Source organism: Schistocerca americana, chromosome 4, assembly GCF_021461395.2.
Source record: "Schistocerca americana isolate TAMUIC-IGC-003095 chromosome 4, iqSchAmer2.1, whole genome shotgun sequence".
In the NCBI taxonomy this organism is placed as follows: domain Eukaryota; kingdom Metazoa; phylum Arthropoda; class Insecta; order Orthoptera; family Acrididae; genus Schistocerca; species Schistocerca americana.
Genome location: NC_060122.1, coordinates 170,356,798 through 170,375,323, shown reverse-complemented (window position 1 = coordinate 170,375,323; position 18,526 = coordinate 170,356,798). Strand labels below are relative to the sequence as shown.

Sequence of the window (18,526 nt, the reverse complement as noted above, 5' to 3'; positions counted from 1 at the left end):
ACATTTTGTGATGCAATATTAGGAGGTTGTTCCAGCCAATGGAAAAAGAAGATCTACAGAATAAAATTTAGCATGTGGGTTTCAACATTGCCAGCAGAAAATGTAAAGAAAGATGAAACTGTTTAGTCTCACCGTTTACAGTTTTTTATGTTGTTAAAGTATTAACATTTTTGAAAGATTCTTGTACATTTTACCATGTGGGAGAGCCTCTCAAAATGTGTCGTGTGCATTGTAACCTTCTTGTGAATTGCATTGGGTTGATCCAGATCTTAATATTTTACTAATTTTTTCACAATCACAAATTCATATTTTGCTGAGTTGGAGATGCTAAACCCTATAATTTTTATATGTGAAATATACTAAGTTGCAGTGTAGTTTGGATTCCATATCAAACTGAAGGTCCCTGTATACCCAATTGGGTAAGCCCAACTAGATCTGAGGAAAGTAAGGACATACCCCTTTCAATAGGATAACCCATAATAAACAACTGTAGTCTTCAAATAAATATACAGTCTTACCTCATGAGGCTGTGCAGTGATTTAAATGCTGACCAACTAGAGGTAACCTTGCAGTCTTTCAGGACAAAAAGACCAGATGCTGCTGAGTTAGTAAGGAGAGAAAAAGGAAATAATGGTGTGAATTCCTAAATTCCAGAGTGTTCAGCTTTCCATCACCAGCAAGTCGTCACTGAAACAGGGTGTTGTGGGCGCTGAATTCAGCTTTCAGCATTCAGCATTGATAAGACTGTTGCACAATGGCCAGTCATGACAAAACCCATTGCGGCACCAACAGAGATAGCTGAAGAAATCCTCTGCACCCTGTTCAATCAAATTTGAGACACTGAAGCCTTTTCCAACTTTTGAAAGGATGCAATACTAATATCCCTTGTCAAACCAGGAAGGACCAGACTTGCCTGAGTGGGAATAGTAATGTTGTCATAACTAGCTGTTTAACTAAGACCCTGGGGCAGATGGTGAACCATTGCTTTTTGTGGTTTATCAAGTTGTTTTCAGTATTTAATTCAGAGAATACCTTGTAACAAGAAACATGACTCTGTTTGACGTGCCTACTCAACAATCCTTACTACACACACACACACACACACACACACACACACACACACACACACTCACTCACTCTCACACACCACCTCACTGTTGTCTTTTTCAATCTTGAGAAGGCCTACAATATCACCTGAGGCATAAATCCTATAGTGTTTTCCTAATATGACATTTGGAGAAATGGAGCAGGAGAAAGCTCTGTTAGACCAATTCAAACACAAAAATTATATCTCAAAAATTGTGTCCTCAGCACTGCAATTGATGCTGTTGTTATTGCTATCAGTAACATTAATTCACTCGTAGGTGTATTTTAATAATATCCTTATTTTTGTTCCACCTTTACTATTGTAACAGCATTATACCAGCTGGAGATGATGACTGATAGTTCAGAACAAAGGACACAGAACACTGATTATCAGTTCTCAACAGAGAAATATGTGTGTTTTGATTTCTGTCATGCTTGAAACATATTCATTCCTTTTTTTCCCAGCTGAGGGACTCCATTGTGAGCTAAGGGAAAGGGTGAGGATCCCAACCTTTTACAAGGCTTTTGTTTGGTCCCAGGTGGAATATGTGTGCCATGTGTATGGATCAGTAACACCTACATGTGTGAAGATCATAGATGCTGTTCACCAGGAAGGGATATGGCTGGCCATAAGTGTCTGCAGAACCTGCAGCATACTTGACCTCTTTCCTGATGAGCCACCACTAACCAATTCAGTGGTAATTCCTTATGATGATGTGGTGTACATATTGGTTCTTGTCTTATTCACAGTCGCCATTTTTCCACTTTGTTGAGAGCACACTTGTGGAAATGGCATTCTCTGATTCCCCAAACATAACAAAGACATTTGGAATCAGTGAGTAATCATACTTAATGGCATTTTGTGTGAGCTGGATTCCAGATCATGCCCAAGGGCAGAGCTGTGTGCCTCTGTGGACTTCCAGGAGGTCTCCCAAAATCTAAGACAAGCAATACTTCAGGATTAATTTAAGAAATGGAGTTTTGTAACTTCGTACATTAGCAATGCATTTATTTGAAGATTTAACTGATGGCGGGGGATTGGGGAGAGTGCAGGGGGGGGGGGGGGGGGACTACACTGTATTTGCTCTGTGCCTAGCCACATATATCATATATGATGTCTTGAGAGCCTACAGTTGTGTGCTGCATGTGACATAGAGATGTCATTATCATTACGCCACATTTTGAACCAATGCACCAGTTTACTGGTGAGTCAGCAGCCCATGGTCAGAGTGAGGTCTGCCCTCTTAAGTTAAATAAGGTGTGAAATAGCTATTACGTGTTTATGTCTGCTCCCAGCTACTCCCCAAGGTGATGGGAAGGAGCAGTTGATGTGGTATGCTAGATGACTATAACAAACATGTTTTACAATTATTTTCACATCTCTTTACATATTTTTGAGCATTTTTTGGTGCACTTACATATTTAAGTATTTTGCTATTTTATTAGTACTGTGTTTTTCTGGTGAGTTTATTTTAATGTAATTTCTTTGCTGTGATACTCTGTAACTACAGTGGTGTCCAAAATTAAGGTTGCTTTATTTTACCACAAAACAGTATAAATAGGTGATAATAAAGTAGAAACAATGTAAAGAATTCAGAACGTAATCCACTGCAATGTGCATAACGGTAGACAAAAATGTTCTTTGTTTTTTTCCAACTTAATGGATTTGCACACGTATTCTGACAACTGGTTAATGTGTGACCACCTTTGGCACCAATTCAGGCCTGACAATGATGTCATCATTCTCATATTGAAGCAATAATGCCCATTCTTCCTGCAGAGCTGCTCACAAGTCTTGGAGAGTGGTTGGTGGATGCTGATGTGATGCAACCTGTCTCCCTAGTGCATCCCAGACATGCTCTATGGCATTCAAATCGGGAGAGTGAGCAGGCCATGCCATGTGTGCAATATCTTCCATTTCCAAAAAAACATCAACCACCCGTTTTCTAAGAGGTTGAGCATTATCATCCATCAATACCAAGTCTGGGCCCACAGCACCTCACAACAACTGTGCATGAGACCCCAATATCTCCTCACAGTACCTGACAGCAGTTAAATCTTGCTGATTCATGCATACAATTTGATGAAGAGGTGTTCAAATGATCAATATAATTGCTACCCTCACCATTATGAATACTCCTCGATATCAGTCTCTTTCTGCAATGTTTGGGTCCCAAAATCATGTTCTACATGCCCTCTAGGTGTGAATCTGTTGAGAATCACTCCCCAGGCTAAATCAGGACTCATCTGTGAAAGGAACATTGGCCCACCATTCGACCATCCAGGTGGCTTGTTGATGGCTCCACTCTAGATGTTCCCTTCTGGGAATACACACCTCAGATAAACAGACAACAGGTCTCCGACAGTAAATGCAGCTCTGCTGAAGCCTTCTATACACTGTTTGCCTCAATATAACATGTCCAGGGGATGCTGCGAGGTCAGATGTCAGTTGCAGTGCACTATGAAGGCAGTACTGTCATGCCCTTACAGCCAAATAACGATCCACTCTTTCTGGTGTCACATGTGGTCAGTCCTGTCCTGGTCTCCGGGATACAGTTTCAGTCTCTCTAAACTGTCGCCCTATCCGAGAAACAACAGAATAATTCACATTAAGCTATCAGGTCACATCAGTTTGCAACTCCCCTGCTTCCATTCTTCATATGGCTCTCCATAGCAGAGAGTCTGAAGGCGTCTTCTCTGTGCCATTCTGCACATTGTGTACACAGTGATTGTGGTGTAACATCATCTGTTATGGTGTGTATGTTTGTATCATGAATTAGACACAGAAGGTGGAAATAGCAGTTTGTTGCTTTAATTTTGGCCACTCTGTTATGCAATCCTAAAAAGAATTACAACAGTAGAAGTATTCAGATCTTTAATAATAATAATAATAATAATAATAATAATAATAATAAAACATGTTCTTTAACTCTTATATGGAGATATATTCCAAAATTTTTGAGTGCCTGAATATGTGATGTGCATTGTCATTTTCTCCATTACTGCATTGGCCCAGACCCATACTATGTAATAGCGAGTAATGACCTAATCTAAGTTCCTTCAGATTCTCTCCACTCAGTTGAGGTGTTTAGTGCTTCAAAACTGTATTGAAGCACCCTATAATAAAAGGGCGCTTTCATCATGAATACTTTCCAATCTTGAAATAGAGATACTGTAATTTTTTCATAAATTAAAAGTATGTGAGGACCTGAAGATGGTTCTCATTACTACATAACTCCACAAAAGATGAGTTATACATAATTTGAAATACCAGAAGCCACTGTTGTTATTCTCCTCTTGTTCTGCCCTGAGCAGCTGCTAACACTCCACTTCAATATATCCACTGATGCAATAATTATATTGTTCCGAATGTATCTCTGTCACTGCTTTTACAGCTGTTTCCCATGCATCTACACATTCTCCTTTCACTATCTTTTTGTAATCTATTGTTCCCCATTGTATGCTTTCCTTTCATCTGTACTATCTGATATAATATGTAGCTTTGTGTTGATCAAAATTTCTCATTTTCGTTTCCCTCCTCCTCCTCCTCCTCCTCCTCCTCCTCCTACTCTTACTCTTACCCTTACTCCCATTTTTCTCTTCTTTTAGTTTCCCTTCCACTGATAATAACCGTATGTGTGTACTTTTTGTTATTCCTATTCCTCATTGCAATTTTACTGTTCCGCCTTCACTAACTGTTTCATTTGTGGCTGATATACAGTATTTACCAGGGTGAGTCAAATGGAAACTTTAAAAATGCTATAATATTTTTCAATATAACAATAAACAAAAATTGTGCATATCATTTTTGACATAGTCTCTCTGACATTGAATATATGTATTTCACTGCTTTGGAAGAAGTCAGAAGCCTTTGTTGTTTACTCCTTGCTGCATGGCAGAGTTGATTTTTCAGCATGTCTGAATAAGTAGTCCTGGTTACCATCACTCTCCTATCCATGTAATGCTCCAAAATTACTCCACTTGCATCCCAAACCAGAATCAGTATGACTTTCCCATCAGATGGTTGAATGTGGAATTTTTTTTGCTTATGGCAGTGAGATGTAGCATCATTCCTTGCTTGACCCAAGTCTCATCACCTGTAACAATTTTTTTAAAAATTCGTGACCTTTGAGGTGGAAATGATACAAAAGTTCTTCACTGATAGCAACACAACTGTCTGTCAATTCGGCAGTCCATTGATGTTTCATCCATCTTGGAGACACCTTATTGAGGTACAGTGCATTGTGAACAATATTCTTCACTGAACCAATACTAATCTTCAAAATTGTAACTATTTCATTCAGTGTTATGCTTCCGTTCTCCTTTACTAATGCAATGTTCTCGTCTGCCGCTAAGCAGTGAGCCTGCACTGTTCTTTGGGAATCCTCCACAGGAGTTACACCATTTGTACACTTGCTACAGCAACAAACACAAATCACCATACTGCATTGTCATTCTGCAATGAATTTCAGTTGGTTGGACACCTTCCCCACACAAAAAATGCATCACAGATCACTGTTGAATTGTGGTGCCTGTTGACAGCGGGTTAGCCATCTTATTGTGGATGCTGCTGCCTTCCCAGCACTGTAGCATCACTTTGTCAACTGTTGGTCACTTTCTGAATCTCAAAGAACAATACTGTCACCTACCAACCCCATCACACAACTTTTCAAAATTTTATGAAGCTTTTAAGGTTTTCATTTGAACCACCCTCATACAAATATAACACATTCATTCTCCTCTCAAATTTCCACTTTTTCTGTTTCCCAGTACTTTCATAGCACACTCAGTCTTTTTTTTTGCGTAGAACATTCAATTCCACTTCCTTTTTTTACATTATTAGTCTTCCTGTCATTGATTATCTTAGATTTTTTTAAAATTTTTCCACATTTTTTTCATCTCCTGTATCTCCCATCATAGTTTTAATTTCTGGCTGTGAAGAACAAACATATGATTGCTAGAAGTTCCAAATTATACAGATTTTGATCATATATATTTTTATTAAAATATTTATAATTTTTTGCAAGAATTCATAATTTGTTTGCTTAAAGTCCTATCATACTGACTGAGTATCTCAAATCTGTGCGCTCCCATTTGCAGTACAATCTGATTGGTTGCCATTCATTGAAGAAGATGATGTTCTCATATGGAGAAAACAGGAGGACAAAATGAGAGGGCTGTATGCTTACAAAGGTGACCAAACTATTCACACTGTTTAAGTATGCTAAGTTCAGTGTAATAAGGAATACTCTCTCTCTCTCTCTCTCTCTCTCTCTCTGTGTGTGTGTGTGTGTGTGTGTGTGTGTGTGTGTGTGGATATTAATTATTAACAGCATGATAGTTCTTTGAAATCCTTGTTCACAACACTATTAAAAAATAAAATCACATGGGGGCACACTAAGTAGTATAATTTCTATAAGCTCACTTCTGAAGTATGTATCGTATACCCATCCTGAGATTGAAGAACTAGTGTAGAGAACAATGATTCAGGACTATCAAGCTTTTGTTTATTGCAAATGTGGAGGAGAAAGAGTTAACTAAATGAAAAGAGGGATAGAAGATCTGAAATGGGGGGGTGTGAACAAGATACAGGGATCAGTGCAACCATTACTTGGTTTAACATTTTGTTTACAATAGTGTCATTAAAGAAATTATACTTTGTAAGCAGCAAAAAACAATAAAAAAAAAGCTTTCTTAAATGCTTCGTAAAGGTACAAAATTTTCATCGTAGCATTAAAACAGTGTGTTGCATTCTCTTACAGCATTAACCAAAGAAAAGGCTTTTCAGAAGACTTACTTATGTTAGATATACTGTACTGTAAATAATGTTCTATTTTAATTATTGTGGGTACTCTTTTGGCAAGTGTTCTGTGTAATATCTTGTTTTTACAGTTCTCAGACTGAGGAAAATACATGAGTCTAGATAATTTTGGGAATTACAGTGTCACAAGTGTTGAATGGACCCTCACAGAGATTATTTGCCAGGTGCTAATGCAGATATTCACACAAATAGATACACACAAAGTCCAAGTTTTACCAAATTATCGTCATAGTCTGAACACTGCATTAAAAATAGGCATGTTGAGTCTGAGTCCATAGTTAGTTATGCAAACAGCAAGACACCAAGTAATATCCAGGAATTCAAATGCCTGCAAACTATAGTAGGTGAGTGTTTATTGCATGTAAAGAGTATAATGGCCCGTGCATATGTATTTGGTTGTGAGATCTTACCACAAGTGTGTGCCGGAAAAGTAATGCATATTGTTCATGGCCCGTGAAGTGGCTTCTGAAGATGGAATGTACCCACGATGATTAGTGACTCTGTTGTTTTGTCCTTAAAGTATTACTGAGATGCAGTATCCTCTTGCACCTCTCTACCATAAAAGGACATATGTTTGTTCTCATTCCTACTGTGTAGTGTAACTGCAGTAAAAGTCGCTCCTGACCAACTGTGAGTTGTCAAACAGAAAGGTGTGTGCCATGTTTTTTTCATCTTTACAATCCAGCAAGGGAGCTTCAGTGACATTGAAGCAGTTGATGTGACCAAGCCATACTAATCCTCATGTAAGCTGCAGGAATATACCTAGTGTTGCAACAGGCACTTGTCCATGATGATCTTGACAGTCAGGCACACCCCTTTCACTGTGACAAGCTGCATTGTTTTGAGAAATGGGTCTGAGCTAAGGTGTAGTCTGTTATGGGTGGACCATAGTAAGGATGGCTGTCGGGCACTGCCTGTTGCGTTGGCCACTACAGACATGTCCTGAAGAGACATTCGAACTCGGCATCAATCCTTGGTCCGTATGCCTGGTGCCTAACCAGGGCTTTCATTCTGTTATACCACATAAGCATGGGAAAGCAGCATTAATGCCCACATGGGAGGTGAGAGAGGCAAAGTGGAAGAGATGAGCCCTCTGTGCTCTGTATGTTCAGCACTGTAAAGCACAACATCACTGATCAGTGTTTTAAGATATTAGAGGGTAATACTGCAGTTTTGCAGTCAGTTCAGTTGAGGATAAAATATATTGGGACTATACTCATATGATTTATAATGCAATCTTGTTTGGGAGCAGATCTTTGGCTACTTCTATGTGGTGTAGGTATCAGTAATTGAAAAGCGAGACAGTCTGGAAACAGACCCTTCGTGTCAGTCAGAATCCATATTGGTACCAATGGGAAGTTGAGAAAGTATGTCGACAATCACATGGGTTGAGGTCACCTTGGATTGGATGCTGTAATTGGATTAAAAGTCGCACTCAACACTGCACCCTCCTGGACTTGCAGTCTTCTTTGGATGCTACCTGAGAATGTCCTTGGGTTTATCAAGTCCATTATTTATGCATGGATGGTGCTGGGTGCTCTGTAAGCAGTCTGCGCTGCATCGAGTGCTCCGTCTGCGATCCGCACCTGCTAGGTGTGACTCCAATAGTCTTCTCTGGTCACCGGTGTTCTGAATGCCATTTGCGACCAGCTCAGCCATCCTCTCAGGCTGTGGTCGTTATCTGAGGTGTTTCAAATCCAACCTGTAATGTGTGTGCTCTGTCTCATGGCTGTTTTTTCGGTCTGCACTTTGTTTCTTGCGAAATCTCGAAGTGTCCTACGTTGAGTTTTCAGAAACTCAGGAGCCGGATCCTAGGCAATGCTGAGCTGGTATCCAGTGTCATGGTTGATGAGATTCTGTATGACCTTTATCTCTGTAGATTCTTTTATGGCACTGTTCCAGTGTCTTGCATTCTGTGTGATAATCTTGTTGTCATTGTAGTTCATTGAGTGACCAAGTTCTAGACAGTGTTCTGCTATGGCTGATTTTGTTGTCTTTCTGAGTCTGATGTGCTGCTGGTATTCTTTACACCTGACGCCCACAATCCTGTTGGTCTGGCCGATGTATGACATCCTTCATTGGCCTTTGATGTTGTAGATACCTAACTTGCATAGGCTTGGGTCATCCTTTATATTCCCCCACATTATCCCAGTTTTAGTGGGTGGGCAAAATATGCTCTTGATGTCATGTTTCATGAGAATTCTGCTGATCTTGGCAGAGATCAGTCCAGCATATGCCAACTATGCCATCTTCTTTGCCTCTTTTGATTCCTTGTCTGGATCCTCAGGTTGACTGGTAGGTCGAAGGGCCTTCTTGATGTCTCTAGAGGAAAACCCATTTTTAGCAGCTGGTAAACTTCTCAGGATGTGGGTTTGTGGTCCAGGAATCTCTTCTTTCGTGACAGTACGGTGCTGGACATCCTCAGAGGCTGGATCATGACTTCACATCCCAAAAGGTTTACCAGCAGCTATGTCATTTGATTGTGAAAGCCTTCATTCTAGAACCTATTCTTGCTGAACACCGATTGTAAGTGTTCTATTTCTGTCGCCAAGCTGTTGGTATGTGACAGAGAATGTGCCCTGTGGACTAAGAGTTTTGAGCACTCTGTTATTCTATGCCAGATGGTGGCAGCTATCAGCTTGCAGATATAAGTCAGTGTGAGTAGGCTTGTGGTACACACTATGCCCAAATTGGCCATCTGCCTTCCTCTTTACTAGTAGATACAGGAATGGGAGTGTCCATCCTTCTCCAGTTTCATTGTGAATTTTATATTCGGGTGGTGTGAATTCAGATGTTCCAGAAAATCATCTAGCTTCTCCCTATCATGGGGCCAGATGACAAAGGTATCATCCACATACCTGAAAAAGCAATTGGGTTGATACGTGTCTGATGTAAGTACCTCTTCTTCAAACTTTTCCATAAATAGGTTGGTCACCACTAGTGATAGAAGGCTGCCCATCACTGCACCTTCCATTTGCTCGTAAAATTGACCTCCATCTAGGAATAACTTCGAAGTTAGTACATGCCTGAATAAGACAGGGTATGACAGAAAGGTTCAACAACTTCTGGAGGATTGCAAAGTGGACAAAAAGACCAGGGCTCTGCTGAAGGAGACGGGCCTGCCTGAACAAGTCATCAAGAAGCTTTGTACCAAAGCACCCATACAATCCAGACTTTATGGACTCCCCAAAGTTCACAAAAATGGCGTTCCACTTCGACCTATTGTTAGCAATATCAGCACCCGACTGCAAAATATCTGAAGAAGCTGCTGGCACCACATGTGGGCAGATGTGCACACCACATTCAGAACTTGGAGGACTTGGTTGGTTTTTGGGGGAAGAGACCAAACAGCGAGGTCATCGGTCTCATCGGATTAGGGAAGGAAGTCGGCCGTGCCCTTTCAGGGGAACCATCCCGGCTTTTGCCTGGAACGATTTAGGGAAATCACGGAAAACCTAAATCAGGATGGCTGGACGCGGGATTGAACCGTCGTCCTCCCGAATGCGAGTCCAGTGTGCTAACCACTGCGCCACCTCGCTCAGTTGGAGGACTTCCTGCAACGGAAGAGGCATCTACACATTGTGGACTCTGACATCATGGCCAGTTTCGACATGGTCTCTCTCGTCACACAAGTGCCACAGAATGAATCAGTTGATCTTATTGGAAGTGCAGACTGAGAAAACAGCCATGAGAAGACAGAGCACCAGACATTACAGGTCAGATTTGACACACCTCAGATGACGACCACAACCCCAGAGGACTGCCGAGCCAGGCGCGGATGACAGTTGGAACACCAGTGGCCAGAGAGGACCATTGGAGTCGCACCTGCTGAGCACGGACCATGAACAGAACACTCAATGCAGTGCGGACTGATTACTGAGTGTCCAGCACCATCCAGGCATAAATACTGGACTCCATCCTCCCAAAGACTATTCTCGGGTAGCACCTGAAGAAGACCGCAAGTTACACTATCGAAATATCATGCGAGAACAACGGGAACATCTGGTAGAGATCCCAATTATTCAACATGTCATCAGATTGTCGGGAAAGCCTGAATAATTATATATTTAGCTTACCTGGGTATGCGGAAGAATCTCAACCGAATGCTTGTGTATAAGAAACTGCTACTCTTTATATGCCACATACATTGAACTCCTGTTATGGCTTCTTAGATATTATAAAAATGACTATTTGAATATTACTTGGTGTCTTCTTGTCTGCATAATTGATGACTCAGGCTCAACATGGTTATTTCTAACATAGCATTCAGCCTATGATGATGATGATGATGATGATGATCTGGCACAACCTGGACTTAATGTGCATCTGTTTGTGAGAATGTCTGTATTAGTAGCTGGCAAATAACTTGTATGAGGCTGTATTCAACATGTGTGAAGCTATAATTCCCAATATGATTTAGAGAGATGCATTTTCCTCAGTATAAGAACTGTAAAAACCAAGATATTGTGCAAGACACTGTCACTGATGAGTACCCACATAAATTAAAAGAGAATAGTATCAGCAATACAGTATATCTAACATAATTAAGTATTCTAAAAAGCTATTTATTTGATTAATGCTGTAATATAATACAAAACTCTATTTTAGTGCTATCATGAAAATTTTGCACCTCTATTAAACTTCTAACACATTTCAGAAAGTTTTTGTGTCTTCCTTGAAATACATTTTTTTGCTGCTGGCATGGTATCGTTTCTTCAATGATGATAGGCAAACAAATTATGAAACCAAGTAAGGGGTGCAATGATCTGTAGATCTTGTTCAACCCTACTGATTGCAGATGTTCCTTCTCTCTTCTGAGTCATTTAAATCTTTCTGCTCCTGGCAGGCATTTGTTAATGATGTTCTGAACAACCTGCATGTCAATATATCATTTACTAAGACCACGCTTTCAGTCAATGTGTAGATTGCAAGGAAGGGTGCTGATGGAAGCTGCTTTTTCAGCATTGCAAAATCTTGATCATATTCTGACACCCACTTAAACTATGTCCCCCATTTATTCACAGCACATTGATAGCAAGTGATTTTTTTTCCTGTGTGGCAGTTAAAATGCAACTGATATTTCATTGTGTAATAAATGCAAGTACATTCAATCTTGAAATCACTTGAGCAGGTGAGATATAGTAATGATTTTTTCTTCCTCGGTGCCAGTTTCCTGAGGATACAGCAACTTATCCATTGCTTATACCAGGCAGGGCTGATGGGATGTGGCCAGTAAAATGTTCAATTGGCAATGGTAGGATGCTTTCCAAACACTCAGAAGAACAATGGTTTATTAATAGGCTTCCAAATAGCGCACTGTCTAATGACACACAGTTTCCTTCTCTCTCAAAAGGACTCACCAACATGCAATTCTTTTTGTGTGCAGACAACTCTACACCTCATTTTACAAGAGTGGATCCTGTTTACATATGGTGTTGTTTTTGTCTTCAGTCCAGTGACTGGTTTGGTGCAGCTCTCCGTGCTACCATATCCTGTGCTAGCTTCTTCATCCTGAAGTACCTACTGCAACCTACATCCTTCTGAATCTGCTTAGAGTATTGAACTCTATTGTCTTCTTGTCTAAACTATTTATCATCCATGTTTCACTTCCATACATGGCTACACTCCATACCAATACTTTCAGAGAAAACTTCCTGACACTTAAATCCATACTCAACGTTAGCAAATTTCTCTTCTTCAGAAACGCTTTCCTTACCATTGCCAGTCTACATTTTATATCCTCTCTACCATCATCAGTTATTTTGCTCTCCAAATAGCAAAACTCATCTAGTACTTTAAGTGTCTCATTTCCTAATCTGATTCCCTCAGCACCACCCGATTTAATTTGACTACATTCCATTATCCCCATTTTGTTTTTGTTGATGTTCATCTTATATCTCCTTTCAAGACAGTGTCCATTCTGTTCAACTGCTCTTCCAGGTCCTTTGCTGTCTCTTATAGAATTACAGTGTCATTGGCAAACCTCAAAGTTTTAATTTCTTCTCCATATATTTTAATCCCTATTCAAAATTTTTCTTTTGTTTCCTTTACTGTTTGCTCAATATACAGATTGAATAACATCGGAGATAGGCTAGAACCCTGTCTCACTCCCTTCCCAACCACTGCTTCTCTTTCATGCCTCTTGACTCTTATAACTGACATCTGGTTTCTCTACAAATTGTAAGTAGCCTTTCATTCCCTGTATTTGACCTCTGCCACCTTCAGAATTTGAAAGAGAATATTCCAGTCAACATTGTCAAAAGCTTTCTCTAAGTCTACAAATGCTAGAAACATAGGTTTGCCTTTCCTTAATCTACCTGCTAAGATAAGTCGTAGGGTCAGTATTGCCACACATTTACATACAAGGTTCCATGGCTTGGTGTGAAATGGCCCTTTATTTTGAGCAGTAACAGTGAAAATGTTAAGCATTGAGTAAAATTTTACATCACATACTGATCCTCCCAAATATGTTGGGATCAAACTATAAGCAAGACCAAAAGGCTGTCCCTAATAGCCATTTTTAAAAATATTTACTTTTGGTAGCTTTTTATGCATTTTTGAAGATATTTTTTGTGTACTTTCTCTTTTTAAGTAGTTTTCTGTTATGTTGTTTTTGCACGTTCTGATTAGTGTATTTGCAATGTCTTATGAAACTTTAAATATCAGTGTCTTTGAGGTAATAAACACACTTTTTTACACCTTTAAACCTAACATCATCATTTAAGTCTCTATATAATGCTCAATCCCTTATTTCAACATAGTAATCATTGAGCTACAAATACACACAGTGTCCAGGAGGTACATGATTTGATTTCTTTATTTCCAGTCTATGATCACTCAATATTGTACTCAGACAATCAATTGCAGCTCATAATGACCATTATCAGCTCAGTTAAAGATGAAAGAGGAACAACAAATACAAATGTAGACAGCAGTATACATTACCAAAAAGTAGGAAGTTAACTAATATACAGTGTGTTTTTTATCCCCATAAATATGAAAATTAAGTCCAAAAGCATCAGTACAAACAGGCAGAATAAGTTGGCCATTTAGGAGGGTAACAAATATGGTAAAATTCCGTTTTTAATGGATCTCTTGGGACTAAAATATGTTTTCCTTATATACAGGTTTCCCCTAAGTGAGATTCTTCCCAGAGTATGTGGAAGGAGTAATCCAGAATCATATATCAAGCATCTTTAGGTTATATAAGTGCTATTTAATTACAAAATTACAAATATCCTATGCTACAAATTTAAATGCAGTGCATATATAATTGTTTTACTTTTCAAAAAATACATCCTTCAAAAAAAATCATGAATACTTATTTGTTTTGCCCTTCTAGCATATTGTAGTGAAAGAAGTTGTCACTCCAGTTGGTTAATATGGGTTAGAATTTATACAGCTACATTAAAAGAGGAAAGGATATTTCTGACATCTACATCTACATCATTACTCTGTTATTCACAATAAAGTGCCTGGCAGAGGGTTCAATGAACCACAGTATCAATTATGTGCACAGCAGTGGCAAAACTTGGTTCAGCAGCATCCTTTTCATCCTCATCAGTCACCACTAGCTCCTGCCTCTGTCTTCCTTCATGAACATTTCACACATTTCACTTGCATCATATATCGGATGTGAAAGTCAGGATGCCATCATCACAACAAACAAAGTTCTGGAATGTCACATTGTGAGACAAATCAGGGATTCTACTCCATTCTTGTCCTGGAAGAATGTCTTTTTCAATGGTAACTGATGTACTCAACAATTTAACATAGTATGTTGTATTACAGAATTCCAGGCAGCAACAAATGTACACACAGCCTCTAGAATGCTGAGTCTCGTCATGTCCTTCCTCTCAAGGAATGAAATTGACTTTTGCACAACTGTTACTCTGTGTTTGCCTTTGAATGTATTATGTCCAGGTCTAGAGACTGCACATGACTTGGGCTGTTTGGAGGAAAGAACACATCACTGAGATTCCTCATAAAATATGTTTCATTGGCTCGCAGGGCGTTAATCAATAATGAGTGCAATTCGCCATCCTGCTGCATCCGTCTTGGCATCTAAACACCTGAAAAATCTCGCAATAATGTCTGACTTCATCCTGACTCTGTTGTATTCCTAAATACAAAGTATTTTTTTATGTTTTTGAAATACCAGGGAATTTTAAATATTTCTATTATTAGTAAAAGCAACTTTTCACTTCCATCAATATTTACACACAATAGTGTCGTCATCCTTTCTTTACTTTTTTGTCTCCATGGGATTTTACTCCTTTAAGGGGCTGTGATTTTGCAGGAACTAAATTTTAAAAGATGTCACTTTCATCAGTGATAACTGAAGAAAACTTCATGAGCCAAGAGCGCTAAACAAGGATGAACAGAGGTTGATAGGAAAATATTTCACAATCATGATGTTACCACTTGGAGAACTGCCTTGTTACGTAACCTACAGAATAACAATGTACCTTATGCTTTAAAAACATTAAGAACCATTTTTATTTACATTAGCAATTCTGTTGAATTATGACTCCATATTATATGCTATATGCAAGATGATAATCCAGTCAACTCCACAGTGCCACCTGGTGGATGCACATAGTGGTCATTATGTTTACATTACCCTATGACACATTGATTTTTTTTTCAATTAGCAAGCATTTTTCAAGGGCCCAGGAAAACATTTCAAATTATTGTGAGTTACAAATTAGTGTGTGTCAAAATACTGAAAGTGAGCTACATGCATTTGACATATCTCTCCTAGGTTGTGGTTACGAGTAGGAAATTTTTGGTTATTTATCAGTAGTCTGAAAGTTTTCTTGTCTGCATGGTGTCTTCTATGTTGTTAAGTCTTCTCAAATTCCTAATCTCTTCCAGCCATCCTGCAGAGTATTTTGAATTTGGAAATGAAGCTGAAAATTTTCTAGGTTAGCTCATTGTCATTAATTCTGTGAATATGACCACGAAACTTTAATCTCCTCTTCCTTATTGTGTCTATTTTCACATTGATACAGTCGGAGGAAGGCAATGGCAAACCACCTTGCCTAGTAAGGCGGCGCGGTTCTCCCGCGTCGCTCCCCTACGCTCTGTAAAGAAGTATGGGACTCATCATCATCATCATCATCATCATTTCTGTATAAACCTTCATTTCTCGTTATCTATCCGTCAGCTTTGTTCTTTTGTGGTACTAAAATTTTCCTGAGTATTTCCCCTTTCTTTCTTTTCCAGCTCTTCTTGTGTATTTCCTCTTTCTTTCTTTTTCAGGTCTTCTTGTTCACCTCATTTATTTACATCTGTGTAGTGCTTCCACTTTAATTGCTATTGCTTAGTGTTTAATTTCTTGCCTTGAATGATACTCTTCTTTCATTATGTTGGTTTTAGGTGAGTTTGTATGCTAATCACATTTTCTTTAATCATTCTTTGCTTGAGCTGTTATCTAATCCATTTGATTGTATCCATTCTCCATAAAACTTACCAAATCTTTTGATGTTTCATGTTGTAATTGCATGTATTTGTGTATATTTTTCTCTGTTGTGCTTATGTTCAATGTATTCAGTTGTCTCATATGGTATTTGTGATCCAGTTTTAGCTGCAATTTTGCAGTGTTTCTATCATTATCTATGCATCTGTTTTGTCCCTTCTATTTATATGCAGTACATTATATCTATTTATGGTAACAGTCAGACATCAGCAGAAAGCACCTGTTTGTTTCCCATTACAAACAAAATTATTTTTATATCAGAAATTTGCATGCCCGTTCAATAGAGCACTCCCAAGTTAGCCTAATGCAATATTTGTTTTATTGATATGTATTAACAGGAGTATTAGAAGCTGGTCTAGTGATCCATGAACTCAGATTTTATCCACAGTACAGAACTTCATAGAATGCCTTCCAGAAGTAAAGAAACATAGCATCAACAGAGGTACTGTTATTTCTGACCCTCTTAATCTTTTGGACTAACAGAGTATGTTGAGCATGTAGTGATGCTAGGTTTCTTTTTGCAGAAAACAAGTATATTTGTGCAGAGGTGGTTTTCATTCCCCAAACAGGCCATAATACTTGAGCACAAAACCTGTTTCATAATTCTACAGCATATTCGTGTCAGTTGTGGAGGCCTATAATTTTGTAGATCTGTCTGTATTGAAAACAAGATTGACTCATTCCTTTCTCCAGTTGCTCGGAACACTTCCTTGCTCCAGCAGTACATGATAAACATCTTCTATAATGAGAGAAAAGTCTTTTGATAGTTTATTTAATACTCTGTAGGTAACTAATGCTGAAATTCGTTTGCCCCTCCTGGACTTGGGGTGGCACAGATTAAGCAATTTTTTGCTATTCCTGCTAGTTCTCTGGGGGAGATTTTCTTGAAGCCTCTCTTGGGAATTGGCTTCTAATGCAGAAAATCAAGAATTTCCTATGAAACTTTGCTGCCAGCCCTTCGACTAAAAGGTATTGTTGACAATGATGATGACTAATTGTTGATGTGATGGTTGTCTGTTGGGAAGGGAAGGCTGGGGGGGGTGGGGTCGTGGCTTGCTAGGATCCTCTGCTCCCTCTCCCTCTCCCTCTCCCCCCTCCTTAGAAGGCTTTCCAAGCGGTTGCTCACAAGTTTTGCATGTGGTGATCTTTTCTTCGCCATGTTTGGCTTTTCCCTCGGCACTGTTGGCCTTTTCCACCTCAGGTGGCCTCTTCCACATATCAGGTGGCCTCATCCGCATTGTGGACAAGGCATTCCCACTCACAAGGACAGATCCCCAGGGGTGGAATCGATTTTTAGTGATGTAGGTTGGGGTTCCAGATATCACACTCTGCAGCCATTCTCAGTGGTTGGCCCTCATTTGCAAGTAATGAATGGAAAAATAAATTGTAATTTCACTTGATGCTCTAGAGCTTCAAACATAGTAGAGGTAAGCAGTTTGGCGGTGTAGTGTTGTGGTTAAAGTTATTCCCCAAACGTAGAAAGTTGTGGGTTCAAATCTCCTCAAGTGGTGTGAAATTTATTATTTTTCATCTTTATCCAAATGACTTTGATTGTAATTTTTATTAAATTAAGTGGTTTAAACGTAACTGTTTTTATTTCTAATTCTTTGTAACATTATTTCAATCATCATTTTAACTTTGTGATTTGCTCTCATATTTTCTTCCTTTCATTGTTTTTCGATTTGGAATCTGTGTGCATATGAATTTAATTATTTTTATTTATCTATCATAATATCTGAACATTTGAATGCTGATCTTTCAGTTAAACACAAAAAATGAAATAATTTGCTTATATTGACTGTGCAGTGGTGCCAAAAATGTATTTATCATTACAAGATGTACACTTGACAGCAAAAAAAGTGGATCGCGCCTGAATTCCATCGTGTAGGCTGCACCTGAATGTATGCAACCAACATAGCATATATGTGTTGCACATCGTCGCAACCCTCCACAGTACAGTTGTTGTAAGATACACAGTGGGTACCGCTAGAGACTACTAGAGAACACCGGTCTTTATGACAGTCCGTCCAGATGTAAAGTAACATCACGATAGTACAGAAGAGATCAGACAGTCCTTAATGTTTGTAAACTAAACTTAATTACAATAAGTGACATTTTAAACATTGTGGGACAATTAA

At 39.0% G+C, this 18,526-nt stretch overlaps 1 protein-coding gene across 2 annotated transcripts in view; it reads left to right on the top strand.

Annotated features, from left to right (window-relative positions):
• LOC124614030 (stAR-related lipid transfer protein 7, mitochondrial) overlaps positions 1-18,526 on the top strand; it is a 116,496-nt gene that overhangs the window by 46,201 nt on the left and 51,769 nt on the right. Inside the window, exon 3 of one of the 2 annotated variants that reach the window (XM_047142852.1) lies at positions 6,187-6,279. The exons of the other annotated variant lie outside the window; for it this stretch is intronic. Coding sequence (XP_046998808.1) covers positions 6,187-6,279 — 93 coding nt within the window. The remainder of the gene's footprint in view (positions 1-6,186; positions 6,280-18,526) is intronic. 2 annotated transcript variants of the gene reach the window in all.